This window comes from Felis catus, chromosome B2 (genome assembly GCF_018350175.1).
Source record: "Felis catus isolate Fca126 chromosome B2, F.catus_Fca126_mat1.0, whole genome shotgun sequence".
Classification (NCBI taxonomy): Eukaryota; Metazoa; Chordata; class Mammalia; order Carnivora; family Felidae; genus Felis; species Felis catus.
The window spans coordinates 49,580,329-49,596,426 of NC_058372.1; the positions used below are offsets into that span (position 1 = coordinate 49,580,329).

At 43.4% G+C, this 16,098-nt stretch overlaps 1 protein-coding gene across 9 annotated transcripts in view; it reads right to left on the bottom strand.

The window, feature by feature from the left end:
- The window catches only part of PKHD1 (PKHD1 ciliary IPT domain containing fibrocystin/polyductin), a 489,098-nt gene that overhangs the window by 439,458 nt on the left and 33,542 nt on the right, over nucleotides 1–16,098 (bottom strand). For all 9 annotated transcript variants that reach the window (XM_011282361.4, XM_045057643.1, XM_045057638.1 and 6 more), the window contains 9 exons: nucleotides 15,345–15,440; nucleotides 12,587–12,728; nucleotides 9,355–9,469; nucleotides 7,853–8,131; nucleotides 6,753–6,842; nucleotides 6,340–6,430; nucleotides 5,312–5,454; nucleotides 3,225–3,355; nucleotides 1,794–1,969 (listed from right to left, as the gene is read on the bottom strand). In XM_011282361.4, coding sequence (XP_011280663.2) covers nucleotides 1,794–1,969; nucleotides 3,225–3,355; nucleotides 5,312–5,454; nucleotides 6,340–6,430; nucleotides 6,753–6,842; nucleotides 7,853–8,131; nucleotides 9,355–9,469; nucleotides 12,587–12,728; nucleotides 15,345–15,440 — 1,263 coding nt within the window. The remainder of the gene's footprint in view (nucleotides 1–1,793; nucleotides 1,970–3,224; nucleotides 3,356–5,311; nucleotides 5,455–6,339; nucleotides 6,431–6,752; nucleotides 6,843–7,852; nucleotides 8,132–9,354; nucleotides 9,470–12,586; nucleotides 12,729–15,344; nucleotides 15,441–16,098) is intronic.

Consider the following 16,098-nt stretch of genomic DNA (forward strand, 5'->3'; position numbering starts at 1 on the left):
ACAAGATACTCAAACCCTCTTAGTTTTGGTTTCCTCATCTATAGAGTGGAGATAATAGGACCACTTCACAGGGTTCTGAGATCTAAATGAGAAGTAAATGGTAGCCACCGCTAGATAAAAGCAACTTTCACAGAGAAGATTAGGTGAGAGAATATAAAGTATGAAGTATGAATATCGGGCCCAATTGTATAGAGTTCATCTTGCCTTTAAATAATCCTCAAAGCAAAGTCATCACCAGCAGGGAACCTAGACAAAGTGGGAAAGAGGCAGCTTTACCCAAGCCACCCTGCCCTTCTTGCCTCCCTCTTCACCTCTCCCCTAGATGGTTCTACACACTGGAGCATCTGATGGTTAAAGGTGGGGGCAGTGAGAAGGTGCTATGGATCCTGGGCTTCCCCTTGGGAGCAGGGAAAGAGTATCATCTAGTTCTGAGTTTCCCAGCCGGTGGGTTCAAGCACACGAAATATTGATCCCCTCAGCACTCTGGGAATCTAGATGGCATTTAGAGGGTCACCAGGCCCCAGCCAGGTGTCTTAGGCCCCAAGAAATTCAAGTAATTATCCCAGCACACCGTGTAAATATTGTCATCGTCTAAATGTGCCATAACATGAACAGCGTTTGAAATAACTCAATCTGATCCAGATGCCCCAAAAGCACTTAAACCAATGAAACAGGTAAGAGAATTCTGAGGGGTGCCTGGGTGGCTCAGTCAGTTGAGCATCTGACTCTTGATTTTGGCTCAGGTCATGATCTCTTGGTTGTGGAATCGAGCCCTGCATCGGGCCTCACATTGCACATTGGGCCTGCTTAAGATTCTCATTCTCTCTCTCTCTCTCTCTCTCTCTCTCTCTCTCTCTCTCTCCACCCCCCCCCATGTCCCTGCCTTGCTCTCTCAAAAAAAAAAAAAACATAGAATTTTGAGGAGTATCATAAAGTGATGAGATTTCAGGGCTGAAAGTGAGTCCTCTTGCCACCCACCCCCAAGCTCTTCTGCTCTCAGCTCTGCAGTTTTCAGGCAAAAGACTAAAAAAGAGAAAAGGGAAAGTGAGCAAAACTTGGAAGCCTGGGAGCTCCACCAGCCTCAGTCAGACCCCTGATGAGCTCTTGGTCCCCAAGACTCGTGGACAAGCAAGGCCAAGGGAGGTTACTGTGCCTAGGGGACCTCAAGGGGGATTTGATGGAGGAAAGGGCCAGCCAGGCCTGAGCTCTGAATGGTAAGTGGGAGGAATCTGGATGGGCAGAAAGCAAGACAAGCCTGTTCTTGAAGGCATAAATGAGACCTTTAGCCCATTTATAGGGCAAGATATTACCTTGTTCCTTCCAGCACTTTGCATGACAGATATTAATTCATGGGGAGGTGGAGAAATCCTGCTGGACTAATAATAGTAATAATAACTGCTTATATTATTGAGCACTTACCATGATCTAGGACCAGTAATGACTTCATTACATTATACTTCAGTTAGCTTTCACAGTAATTCCATAAGATAGGGCCCTGATTGTGCCCATTTTACAGATGAGAAAACCAAGTCTTCTTAGCATAAAAGTGGTAAAATTGGGATAAGAGCACAGAAGCAAGAGCAAGCATTGGATAAATAGTAAAAAAAGGAATTAGCTAAACAGATATAGGCAACAAAGATGCACAATCCCAAACCCATCTTCTTTCTAGAACCAAGGCAGACAAGATGGGAAATCACGTGTTCTCTCTGCATTAAGAGAAGAGCAGCCCCCAGCAGAAAAGTTTGAGGTTGGCATTTGACAGGCCCGTTGACAAAAGCAGATTGAATGCTCACCTGTTACGTTTGTGTCCGCAATAATAATTTCATCCACATAGAACCCACTCGTCTCCTGAGACAGAGGGAGGAGGTCAATCTGATAAACCAACACAGAGGAGTTTGCCAGAGGCAGCTGGGAATACTCAGGGTGATGCACACAAGACTCCCAGAGGTCAATGCAAGTGAACTGCCAGCTGAAAAGCAAGACCACAGGCGAAATGGACCTCTCTGTGTGCACCTGAGACCCTTTCCTGAAGAACCCAAGTTCATAGACCTGGGGGCCTGGGGACTATGCAGCCAGGAGAGACACCCTAAGAAGCCCTGCACCCAAACAGTCCTGTGTGCCCCAGGTACAAGCCTCCTGTCCAAGACAGGCTCGGCTCAGCCTGTGATATCACACAAGTGAGGCACACTTCAAGGCAATCGTTTGTTCATGACACTCAATGTCAGCATTTTCAAATTACAGTATAATTAGGTATCTTAGGCAGGTATATGTTAGGCTATAACCTCAGAGAAGACTAACATTCCTGGACACACTCAGGTTTAAAACCACTTACAAAACCCGTAAGAGTTAAATGGAAAGAACACTGAATCAAGGGATCAAAGATGCATGAGTTTTATTCCAGAGTCTTTGCTTACTCGCTGTACAAATCTTAGTGACTCCCAAATTCTCTGGGTCCCAATTTTTCTCATCTGTAATTTCAAGCAATGGTCTCTGAAATCTCTTCTAGGAGCACCTGGGTGGCTCGGTCAGTTAAGCATCCGACTCTTGGTTTTGGCTTAGGTCATGATCTCACAGTTTGTGAGTTTGAGCCCCATGTCAGGCTCTGCACTGACTGCTTGGGATTCTCTCTCTCCCTCTCGCCCTCTCTCTCTCTGCCACTCCCCTGCCCACTTGCTCTCTCTCTCTCTCAAAATAAACAAACATATAAAATAAAATAATAAAGTAAAATAAAATCTTATCAAATAAAAATCTCTTTTCCAGATATGTTCTGATTCTATCCCTATGAAAAGTGTCAGAGCACTTCTAAAACGTATTCTATTCCTAACAATTAACCACTCTTAAACCTCTTAGTCAAATAAAATGAATTTGGAAGCCCTAGTTAGTATCTGAGGCCCAAGGGGCACCTGGGTGGCTCATTCAGTTAAGCCTCCGACTGCAACTCAAGTCCTGATCTCACTGTTGGTGAGTTCAAGCCCCACACCAGACTCACTGCTGACAGCACAGAGCCTGGAGCCTGCTTTGGATTCTGTGTCTCCCTCATTCTCTGCCCCTCCACCACAAATGCTCCCTCACTTTCAACAATAAACAAACATTGAAAAAAAAATTTTTAACATCCAAGGCCCAAATTAAGAGATCGTTAGTACCTCACGTGGACCACTGTCCCCAAGAGAGCTAATGATCCCAGCTGGAAGAATTCCCACCACACCTCCCCACAGATTCACTACCTGTTGGGACTGGTCCCTACGAGACTCCAGTCACAGGTGGCGTTCTTCTTAACAAAGTTTTGAAAGTCAGTTGTGAAAACCATGGTCACCTTCAGGATGTTAGTCGTGTGGCCTCTGTATGCAATGCACAACTATGGACACCAAATAAGCACATGAGTTCTGTTAGTGCAAGAAGCAGCCATTCAAGCAATAAGTAATGAAGGGAGTCCACCTCCCTAGAAGCCTGCCTCGTGTTGTGAGAGAGCCATCCCAGGTCCTCTACTCCCGAAGTTTACTAGTCTCACTAAAAAAAGACATAATCAGAATAAATTGTTATTTACTCCGCAGAGAGTTATTAAATGCCTACCACTGGGCTAGGAAGTTTGGATTTTAGAGTATCTCCATGAGAAAAACCCCTATTCTGACCAGTTACCTATGCAACCTTGATCAAGTCACTTACCCTGAGCTTCAGTTCCTTAACTCTAACTCACTGGCATCCTTGGTTTCTGAGTTCAATAAAATTGCCCTGAGGAGACTTTATAGCAAGATTTTTCCACTGTTGATCTTTTGGACTGGATAATTCTTTTCTGTGAGGGGGCTGTCCTGTGCACTGTGGGATGTTTTGTGACATCCCTAGAAACTAGCCACTGCATGCCAGTAGCACTTCCCCAGGTGTGACAACCAAAAATGTCTCCATAATTGCCAGCCTTTCCCAAGGAGGCAAAATTGCCCCTTTGGGAGCCTCCACTGTAGAGGAGAAGCCAAAAGATGCCCATCTAGTCCCAGCTCCCACTGAAACTGATCAGAGATGGAGTTTCATTTTATTTATTTTGAGAGAGAACATGTGTGCAATTGGGAGAGGAGCAGAGAAAGAGGGGAGAGAGAGAATCCCAAGCAGGCTCTGCACTGTCAGCACAGAGCCTGACATGGGTCTCGAACCCAGGGACCATGAGATCATGACCTGAGCCGAAATCAAGAGTCAGACTCAACTGACCAAGCCGCCCAGGTGCCTCTCGGTGATGGAATTTTGATGAGTATTGGAGAATGATATGATTTCAGGGATGAAAGAGAATCCTCTTGCCACCCACCCCCAAGTACTGCCATGAGTTCAGCCACCCCCTTGGGCTCACTCAGGGGCCCAAAGAGCAAACAAGCTGCACTCTTTCACGAAAGATGGCAGCGTTTGACACAAGGGATTGAAGTTATTCAAGAAGTATGCTGGTCAATCCATCAGTAAACAAAATAACTATAACTAACAGTAACTAGCATTAACTAGGTCCTAACCACTGCACACAGTGGTAGATTATATCATGCAATCTTCAACACAATTCTAGATCCTACCACTACCCATTTTACAGAGGAGTAAACTAAAACAAGATGCTGAGGACATATAGGGGGGTAGAGTCAAAATTCAAAACCAGATAGTCTGGAGGTGTCTGCGTGGCTCAGTTGGTTAAGTGTCCAACTTCAGCTCAGGTCATGATCTCATGGTTTGAGGATTCCAGCCCCACATCAGGCTCTGTACTGACAGCTCAGAGCCTGGAGCCTGCTAAGGATTCTGTGTCATCTCCTCTCTCTGCCCCTCCCCTACTCGCATTCTGTCTCTCTCTCTCTCTCTCAAAAATAAACATTTTAAATTAAATAAAATATAAAAATTTAATTAAGAAATTAAATCAAATTAATTAAATAAAAATTAAATAAATTAATATTTAAATAAAAATTATTTAATATTTAAATAAAATTTAATATTTAATTTAATTTAATATTTAAATAAATATTTAAATAAAAATTAAAAAATTATAAAATAAAACAAAATAGTTTGACTACAGAGTCTGCACTCCCGCCTAGTGAGCAAAGAAAATACTGGAGCTTATAAAAACGTCCATAGGTCTCACAGCTAAGACAAAGGCATCTAACTAATAAGAACCAGAAGTATCTGTTCACCACTTGAAACAGCAGCTAAGAAACCTGGAACCTCAGCCCAAAATGCCTTGGGCAAATCATGGCAATCACTCTTTCATGCTCCTGCTTCACCAATCTCAATGCCAGAGAATAATGCCAACCCCTCCCTACCCACTTCACTTGGCATCCTGATGGCTGCTACTTACGTGTGTGTACCGATCTAGCCGGTAGCCCTTCTGGGCAGCCGGGGGTGTTAGGACAAGGTGTCGAGGCTGGTGGAGGCTGAATCTCCCACAGTAGGGCTCTGTCGCACTGGTGAGGTCCCCCTCAAAGCTGGAACCTTCTGGACCTGGATGCAGATAAAATAGGAAGACAGGCATAAATGTTGAATAAGACAGCTTCTTGACATGTGTAGAGGGATTGGGTTATGAGTGCACCATGACAGCAACCCTTCAGCCCTCGGGTGAGCTGGGCCAGGCTTGGGCTTAAAGGCTCCTGCTGTTAAGAACCCCATTCTGCCTGCCACAGAGCATCAAACATCTATTACCATTTTCTGTATGTACCATGACATGAAAAACTGTTGAGAAGCAAAGAGACAAGGAATGCTGACTGGAATTTAGTTCACCTTAGCATTTTAAAAACATGCTCTCACATTTTTAGAATTTGCTAAGACGACTATTTCACGTAACAACTTCTTTATTGGGATACAATTTGCGGCGCCTGGGTGGTTCAGTCAGTTAAGCATCTGACTCTGTTTCAGCTCGGATCATGACCTCATGGTTTTGTGAGTTCGAGCCCCATGTTGGGCTCTACGCTGACAGTGTGAAGCCTGCTTGGGATTCTTTCTCTCGCTCCATCTCTGGCCCTTCCCTGCTCACACTGTCTCTGTCTCTCTCAAATATAAACAAAAAATTTTTTTGAATTAAATAAGATATGCCGTTTTAGGGATTTTGTTCCCGCATGCGTGGTTTGCCCCACTGTATGGAATGGGTAGTACTGAGCTCCACCTGACAGATCACCGCGAATGCCTTCTCTTTCTCTGGCACCCACACCAAGGAGCTTCCTCCCACGTGTGTAATCACTCTCTTGGCCACTCAGGGTCCAAATCCACTTTCCATATCTTTTCTTGACTCTGGTGGCAGGAAATGAAGATTGTTCCCATTTTACAGAATAAAGAGAGAAGACCATGGTAGAGAAGAGGATTTGCATTTGCCAAGCCAAGGACAGTGCATACCTTGTTCAAATCCAAGCCAGAGCAGGATGTTGGCCGAAAGGGGTTCCAGTTGGCATTTGACTGCAAGTAACTTCTCAATAGCTACTTGAATCTGTTTTAAAAAAAAAAAACTATCAAGGGGCGCCTAGGTGGCTTAGTTGGTTAAGCATCCGACTTCAGCTCAGGTCACGAACTCGCGGTTTGTGAGTTCAAGCCCCATGCCAGGTTCTGTGCTGACAGCTCAGAGCCTGGAGCCTGCTTCGGATTCTGTGTCTCCCCCTCTTTCCGCCCCTCCCCCACTGATGCTCTGTCTCTCTCAAAAATAAGTAAACATTAAAAAAAATTTTTTTTAAACTGTCAAGAGTTTATACAATGGGGATAAAGACACCCACCCCCAGTTCCCCCACCTGTCATTATTGAAAGAAGTTTCCCACCTGATGGGCTGTGGCATTTTCAGGGACTGGCTGGCTAAAGACATTGTCCCACGTAAGGAAGAAGTTCCTTCTGCCAGACAGAGTCAGCATCTAAAATGTCAAGAATGACAAGACTGAATGACATATGCTAATCAAGCCAGAGAAACTCAGGATATATCTCCTCCGCTTGCTATCTCCTTTTATTTATAATTTTAATTTTGTCTAAACTCACTATCACCTAGAGCTATCTAGGGACCAAGTGTCATCACTGAGTGGAAACGTTCCCATGTCTATCCCCCTGTTCATCCGTTCCCCTTCTTTTCTGTAGGGTGCCAGACTTAAATGTTCCCACTGAATGGCCTCCTTTCAGCCCTTCTCACCCATCACTCTTTCCAGGGGGTGGCCTGGTGGGCAAGAGCAGCCACATGGCATGCCACACTCTCTCAGGCGCTTATTCAGTCTCTGCTTTGCTGCTAGCATGTTCCCTGACAGGCACGTTATACTTTTATTATGAAGTAAGATCTATCCTCTTATACCACTTGCTCTTTTCTACTTCACTTTGTGGTTATTTGTGTACATGTTTTACTATTAGACTGTAAGCTTCAAAAGCAGAGTCCATATTGACTCATCTTTGTACACCAAAAAGTGAATTGAAAGTACACTGAGATAGTTCAACAAAAATATGGGGCACATCTGAGAGACCCAAAAACCTTGACCTTCGCAAAGTTGATGTAGAAAACACCATCTTTCCCTATGGGTAAATAGGGCCTGAATCTGTAAAAGCAATGGGATCTTGTGCGTGTACACATATGTGCATGCCTACACAAGTGTGTATGCTTGGAGGACCGTATCTCTACACTGGGGCAAACATTTCCAAAAGAGGACTTACCTGGAAACTTGACCATGAGTAAAGTTATATTCATAATAAGACTTTGCGTTTTCTTCTTAGATGTCTTCACAACCCCTATTGGATAGATATCCTATCTCATGGGGAGCAGAGTTATCATTACACCTCAAGTCTCCTGGCTCCCAGCTAGTGATCCTTCCACTAGACAAGACTATACTCATTCCAGAGTTCAGCCCCTGACTCTAACCCCACAGGACAAGGAAGAGACACAAACCTGGATTTCCGGAAGTCTCTGGGCACGGATTCGGATCTGATGCTTCTCCCGGAGGTAAGTGCTGACCACAGCGGGGTTCAGCCAGGTGTTGTGGATCTGGACACCAATTCTCATTCCCCTGCGGGGGACCCTCCCATAATGCTCTGCTTCCAGGTAGTACCTGGTACCACCAACCAGCTCTAATTTGGGAGTCTTCCGCTGCCAGGTCCCTTCATTTCCATGATGCTCCCAGGCATCAAACCAGTCAGCAGTGCCCACGCTGATGGAGGCCACTTTCACCTGTGGCCCAATAAGCATGTCACTATCAGAACTATGAAGCTTATGAGCATTTTTTTTTCTCAATTAGCAAATGTCTGGACAGCTACGAATAGGGTCTTTGGAATGGTCTGCTTTTCCAACAAGTTAGCTCAGTCACACTAATGTCTGTGGTTGTATACGATCCTCCACTCCCCCCTCTGTCTCTCTATCAAACTGTATTCAGATGAGGCTGGATGGGCCATGTACAGAGCAGAGAGAGACAACCTGGAAACCTGGCTTTACATGATACTATGGACAAAATAGTTCTAAGCCATTTGAGAAACCTAGAAGGACTTGACCACATCAGAATCTATGATGTTTCTCTAGCCAATCAGCAAAGCAATTTCATAGAAGCATGTTAATAATTTGAGGGGGAAATGTGGTTCTTTGTCAATGACACTATTAAATTTTGGCTTTTTGTTAGAAGCAGTTTTTGAGAGAGAGAAAGCAAGCATGAGCAGAGGAGGGGCAGACAGAGGGAGAGAGAGGGAAGGAGAGAGAAAAAGAGAGAGAGAGAGAGAGAGAGGGAGAGGGAGAGGAAATCTTTTAAGTGGCTCCATGCCCAGTGCAGAGCCCAACACAGGGCTCGATCTCACGAACTGAGATCATGACCTGAGCTGAAATCAAGAGTTGGACACAGCCGACTCAGCCACCCAGGCACTCCAAGCACTTTTTCTTATTCTTCAAAGCTGATCAGGGAATTCCTAAATAAGACTGGCTACATCTCTACCCAAAAATCAGTGCAAAAGGCACAAGTTTTAGAATCAGACAGATAGGAGTTTGAGCCCTAAATATGCCTCTTATGACCCAAGTGACCCTGGATTGACCACTTCCAAACCTCAATTTCCTTATCTGGAAAATGGAGATAAATATACTCAGCTCATAGAGATGCTGTGAAGATTAGAGACAAGGTATATAAAATGCAGCTTAATGCCTGGCTTCGAGTAAGTGCTTAATGAATATGCCAACACATTCAACCAAATTCATTTTCAACAATTAAAATCATATCAATTAGGTCTCATTTTTTTTAAATTAACAAAAAATAAGCCCATTCCCTCCACAAAACAAAACATTAAAATCCCTGGTTGCTTAGTGGCATGTTACAACTATTAGTAGAATATGAGTAGAATATGAGAGCTTTAGTATTTTTTTTAAGAATGAAAGACTGGGGACAAGAAAAAGGAAAGTAAGAGGAAGGTGAATACCTTGGTCCTTGGGTCCTCTGACTGACTGAGGTACAGGGAAGCTTGATCATCAGCCTGGACCCAGAAAGTGTAATTATTGGTCTCTGGAGCCACAAAGAATCCACTGAGCCGTGCTCTGGAAAGCAGAGAAACACAGAGAAGTGAGAGCAACCAATGCCTGAATCACTGACCCGACAAATGGGTGCCCTTGTACGTTATTTTTCTTTATGGCGATGAGGAAGAAACACGGGACTCTTGTGTCACAGGAGTGGCCAGAGTACTCTGTAAACAGCTATTCCTGTGGCACCTGCTAATCATTCTCTCAACACATCTCTTCGCAGTGGCCATGACTACCTTCACAGTCATGTACCTTTGGGAAAGTTGCAGCCGCAGCACGGGACTGTCAGGAGGCTTAGCATTTACTAACAGCTAGTGGATTGTAGGGGCTCAATCAATAGAAATATTATTCTTATTATTAGAAATAAAGAGATCACCAATAAGAATTTGCTCTGACTTGTTCCAGAACCTTGGTTTCTTGTCTCCTACTCCAACATATCATACTTCATGAGGTATATTAGATCATTCCTCTGGCTAAAGTCAGTTATTAGCTGCATCACATGTGTGCATATGCATAGCTGTAAGTGGCAATCACAAATTAGCAAATGTGTTTCCTGTTGAATAATATTACTTGACTTGTGGACAACACTTTGCAGTTCTTTATGAAGGGGGTAAAGTGATAGGCTTAAAATAGCCCCAAATAATGTTAAGAAAAGCTTCTATTTTATCTCCCTCATGGTGGACATCAAGGTCATAGAAGCAGGTGTTTATGTGAGGTTTCACAGACTGGTGGCTCTCTTTAAAATATATTCCTATGGGTGAAGAAGGATATGTGCATAATGAAGCATGGTACACTTGTAGAGAAATCACAAGACTTGAAATCAGAAAAAATCAGAGCTTAGTTCTGCTACTTGATAATTGTATATAATATTAGATAATTTTTTAACATTAGAAAAGCACTTTACCTATCAGGAACTATAGTTCCTCATCTGCAAACTAGACCTATAAATACATCTTCAGTTGTGGCATCTCATGAACTAACTTGTCTTCAAAGGTCTAGAGCATAGTAATAAGTCAATATATATCAGTTGAACTGAATAAGATCAGGAGACACACTGAATACACTGAGGAATGTCGGGACATGCCGTCTTGCCTTGCTCTGTTGGCTGAATGTGCACATGACAAGGCTGGTCATTCCTCAAGATAATGACCTTGCTCTCAACCTTCTATTCTTGGTGTTGTTAATGTTTATTTTTGAGAGAGAGAGAGAGAGAGAGAGAGAGAGAGAGAGAGAGAGAGACAAAGATAGAGACAGAGACAGAGCATAAGCAGGAAAGGGGCAGAGAGAGAGAGGGAGACAGAATCTGAAGCAGGCTCCAGGCTCTGAGCTGTCAGCACGGAGCCCGATGCAGGACTCAAACTCACAAGCCGTGAGATCATGACCTGAGCCAAAGTCGGACGCTTAACCGACTGAGCCACCCAGGTGCCCCTCGACCTTCTAAACCTCTATGAACACAATGTTGTGTTTAATGTAGGTTATCAGTAAATAATTTTTAATTGTTTGAAGGTCTACTAATTAAATGTTATCTCACAAAAAGAGGGCAGATTTGCTCTGAGTTTACCAGAAACCTCAATACCTACAGAGAGTATTTTTCTAATTAAATATTATGGCCCACAGAGAAAAGTCCACTAAATGTGTCAACAATTCCAAATTAACAGACATAAGTTACAACTTCGAAGAAGGTTGCAGGCAATTTTATGAAACATAAATGTTTAATGTTTAAGATAAACTCGTGACCTTAGTAGTAGAGACAGATATGGCTAAGTAATGATCAAACTATCTCAATAAATACCAAGAATATTTTCTGAAAATCATTTTGAAAATAACTGCTTTAAAGGTCCATAAATATAATAATTTATCAATTAATTAATATGCTAATTTTTTAATTTAAAATTTTTGAGTTGTAAAGAAATGAAGGACAAAGAGAATGGAAAGAGTTACTCTGATTTGTGGCTCCTCCAAATGGCTGTTAAAGAGACACTCCATGCAGGAGGTACATACAGCCAAATGTTCTTTTGTATTTTGAGGTGGTCTCTCTCCTTAACACTCCCCCACACACTGAATATTGTTGAAAGGTTTTCCTTTGAACATGATTGATGATTCTCAGAAACCATGATAAAGATGTATCATTACATGCCACAAGGGACCACAACAATTGCCACTTTAAAACTATGCATTGGTGGTTAAATACCCAGTTGGTAAGGCTTCTGGGACAAGAGACTATTCTGTTCACAGATTTTCTTCCCTACTTGGCTTCTTCAAGGTCTGAGATTCCCTGAACAGGGAACAAAGTCTTTCATTCCACAACTGAGTTGAAATTTAAAATGGCCAAATCCTTGGAGGAAGGCACAGAATGGCTGGAATTCACATTCAGGGGTCATGACCAACCTCTTGAGAGGACGTTTGGAAAGAGAAGAAATCCATCACACTGTCAAGGATCCATCCCTCTGTATGTACACTGAGAGCACACTAAGGAAACAGTGTGTCTCAGCAATTCTCAACTTTTTATATTTTTAAGACCACTTTAGGAAACTACACATTTCAGTCAGGTCCTCGAAGTGATTAAGAATATTCACAGCAACACTAACAGGAATACCATAGTCACATTGCCATAACTGCTACAGAAAACAATGCCCATAATAGCTTCCCCTGCTATTCACCAGCCACTGGGTTGACCTTTGGCACTGAGTAGTTGTTCCAGCAGACATGCTTGCTTTCCAGCCTTTGCTCCCTCATATGACCAGAAAGCATATGCTTGCTTCTTTCTTTGGCATCAGCCAGATGTTGGTTTCATGTCTTAGCCACGTACCTACAGCAAGTTTTACCCTGCTCTCATCCAAGTACCCTGGCTTACCCAGATTAATGTTCCAATTACTAGTCGTATCCAAAGCAGACTATAAACTGACTTGTAGAAAATATAAATTTTACCTATTGATCAAAATTCAGCATGAACCTACAAAGGCTTGTGCTATACCAGCATGACCACTACCAGTTGAGAATATTGATCAAACTGTTGTTGAGTTGGTGGATGGTAGAGTTTTTCCCCTGGAAACCTCATTGCTTACCTATCTCCTGGTCTCACCTAGGTTAGTAAAGACACTTTTGATATAAACTCCCACTTTTCCTACAGCATACCTGAAGGGTTGCCCTTCTTTTGACCAAAATCCAAATGGAGAACTGGCATTAGGGACAATCTGCCACCAGTACCCAGAAGTGGCTGCAGTCAGATCCAAGCCCTCAGCAGCATCTCCAACTTCAAAAAGCAGCCCTCGATTGCCTGTAAGACAAGTATACCTCAGAAACATCAGAGGACCTTCATCCTCCATTTGGGGAAATACTTTACCTCAGATAACACAGTGAAGATGATCCAGCTACTATCTACAGAGGTGAGTCAACTGAGACCCAGATGTTGCAGTCATGTGAGAGGTTCTATAGATAACACAAATGTTCCAGAAAGCAGAAAATATTGTTTGGTGTAGGATTTAGCCTCTTGGAAAGATACACTTGATAAAAATCAATGATAAAAAAAATATTGGGAAATATTTTCAAGGGACCAGAGACAAGTAGGGAGTCTTTTTTAATGAGAGTGTCAGGGAAAGAGAAACAGTCCTGTGGAGAATTGACAGAGCAAACAAATGCTGTGATGGAGTACAGAAGGACAACATGAACTTGGGCTCTGACTTATCTTGTTCAGGAGAGAGTTTTAGTATTTTAAGGTCTAGTTCAACCTGGGAACACTATTCCCTACAACCCTTTGTTCCCAGAAAATTGGCAATCCTTAAATTTTTTCACGTAATGGCCCCAATTTGTGGACTCACACATGGAACAAATTACGTGCCGTACAGCTATGATGTGATATTTTTAATGATATTTTACTTACTAATTTGTGTTTTATATTAAGCAAACTCTGACACCAGAGGTACACATACAATCAATATTGCATACTTACTTGGACTGCGGGCGCCACTATGGAATCATACATGTGTGGATTCAGATTCCAGCTTTGCCACTTACTAGACCTGTGGCTTTGAGCAAGCAAACTGCTTAATGCCTTCATTCTCTGAGCATCAAAATGGGGTCAATAATAGAGATAACGCACTAAAGACTAAGGGAGATTGAGTTATACGTCAATTGTATCTCAATAAACCTGGGGGGGGGGGGAATGAGTCAATTTGACAATTCTGGCAAAAAAAAAAAAAGACTTAGGGAGTCTAAACTATATACACAAAGAGCCTGAAATATGGTAAGTTTTCAATAAAGGATAGCTGTGGTAATTATTATTATTTTAAACTACTACTGTTGTTCCCTGTTAAATCCAACAAAAAAAGGAAATAGAAAAGGAACAAGCAGAAAAATAAGAGCGTATTTAATCTACTACTTGGATTTGTAGATAACTGTTGTGACGTCTGCCCTGTACATGGAAAGATGTTCTGGGCAACCCTGGCCTCCACTCAGGAGACCAGCTGCACCACCACCACCATCTTGGCTGTAACAGCCAGTTGTTGCCAAATGTGCCCTGGGGACCATTGAGAACCACTGCTTTACGCAGTAATTTGCCCTACTTTCATAGAAGAAACTTCAAAAGGTCTTCATAAAGGACGTTAACTCCCAAGAACAGCTGCATTCAGCTAATTATCCTACCACTACGCAAGCAGCTAAAGCACTGAACGAGGGGAGAGCTCTCTATTTCCTGACAGGAAACACACATTCTCTCCAGCACATGCTTCAGTAGTTTTGTTCCCTTGGATGGGAGCTCTCCTTGAGTAAAAACTGCAGATCTGGGACCTGAAGAATGCTCAAGCCATAGCTTTTGCATGCATTTCCACACTCGAATGGCCTTTCTTTAGGAAGGTTTCTCCCCCTGCTGGGTTACTTTCCCTGTAAGTGCCGAACTTCTGGAGTTGAGCTCACTGTCTGTGGTTTCACCATGAAGTCAGCCCCTTATGGGGCAGGTAAGGAATAGAGACATGCAGCCTGTGGTTCCAGGCTACATAACACACCAACCACCCTTAGTCCCTAACTATGCCTGAGCTTGCAGTTCTAACGCTCACCAGAAAAGTGTTCCAATGGTGCACTTTTAAGCTGCAGCCCTGAGGCAGAAGCTTTACACAGAAAGGAACAAGTAGAACCTGCCACCTTGCCTCCCCCATTTCTGCCCACTTCAGGCATAAACTTGAGGCAAAGGCATGATACATCACTACTTTGCAAAGAAGCAGACAGTCATCCACAGGGAAGAAGAAACAGCATTTAAATGCACCCCACTCTGCCCCACTCCCTGGCCTTGTCTAGTGCTGCTGTTATGGGCACAGGAGAGGACACTCTAATGCTCTGGTCTTCTTAGCCAATGGGCTCACAGCTGACCACAGTATGGAGCGAGGCAGCTTTGGGGTTTCCACCAGTAGCTACAGCAATGTCTTGATTGCAGTTATATTTTTTCTTTTTTAAACATTTATTTACTTTTGAGAGACAGAGCATGAGTGGAGGATGGGCAGAGAGAGAAGGAGACACAAAGTCCAAAGCAGGCTCCAGGCTCTGAGCTGTCAACACAGAGCCTGACATGGGGCTCGAACTCATGGACCGAACCATGAGATTATGACCTGAGCTGAAGTTGGATGTTTAACCGACTGAACCACCCAGGTGCCCCTTTTGCAGTTATACTTTATGCATCAGGTCTCCCCTGAACCCCACTGGCCATTTGGTTGGGGCCAGAAGTGCAGGGTCACTAAACATCGGAACAAAGCCAAGAAGCTCTCTGAAAGGAAAGTCCTCACAGTGGTATCACAGGCCCAGAGCTCACTGAGCTAACCAGTCAAATGGCTGAGAAAGCAAACACTTACTTCCACTTCCCGGCCCCTCCTGGTGGTAACTAGAGACCCTTGTACAACGTCCTTACCTGCCTGAGGAGCAGTGAGTCTTGCACCTTTTCCTGGAGCCCTAGTGGTGCACTCAATCTTCCTGGGAGACACATGTCTAATATCACACGGAATGCCTGGGGAGAATTTTTTTAATTAGATAAATGGAGAGAGAGAGAGAGAGGTATATAGGTGTGAGGCAGGACAAAATGACCCTCCTGAAGTAGACATGCTCCTATTCTAAGGTAATGAACTGGATGTGAGTAATATAGCAAAAGTTGTCCCCACCAAGTGAAGGAGGCCAGGAAAGGGAGAGTGCAAGGCAATAGGGCATAGGGCAGCTTCCAGTAATTAGAAAGAAAACAAGGCAATGCAGTGCCATTCACTGAGAATGCACAAGCCTCGGCTGAGTGTGGGAGAGTAAAGGTGACGTGAGATTGTGAGGATGTTTTCCTGCAACCTTGGTATCACCAGCCAGAAGAGCCTCCCACCTGGCAGAATAAAAGGTTCTAGATGGGTACCACAAAAGGATTTCTCAAGACGGAATTCCAGAAGAATCTGCAGAGCAAATGCCTGCCCAATCCAGTTTATCAAGAGGACCAAATAGAAGGGTGGGGAGAGGGGTGGCCTTCTAGTAGAAGTGGACCTTTCTGAAGACACAGCTCTACCTTTCCCTTCTCTTCATTCCCAGGATGAGGACACCCGAGGGAATTACCCATGAATTTTTTTAATTTTTATTTTTTATTTAAATCCAACTTAGTTAACATATAGTGTAATAATGATTTCAGGAATAGA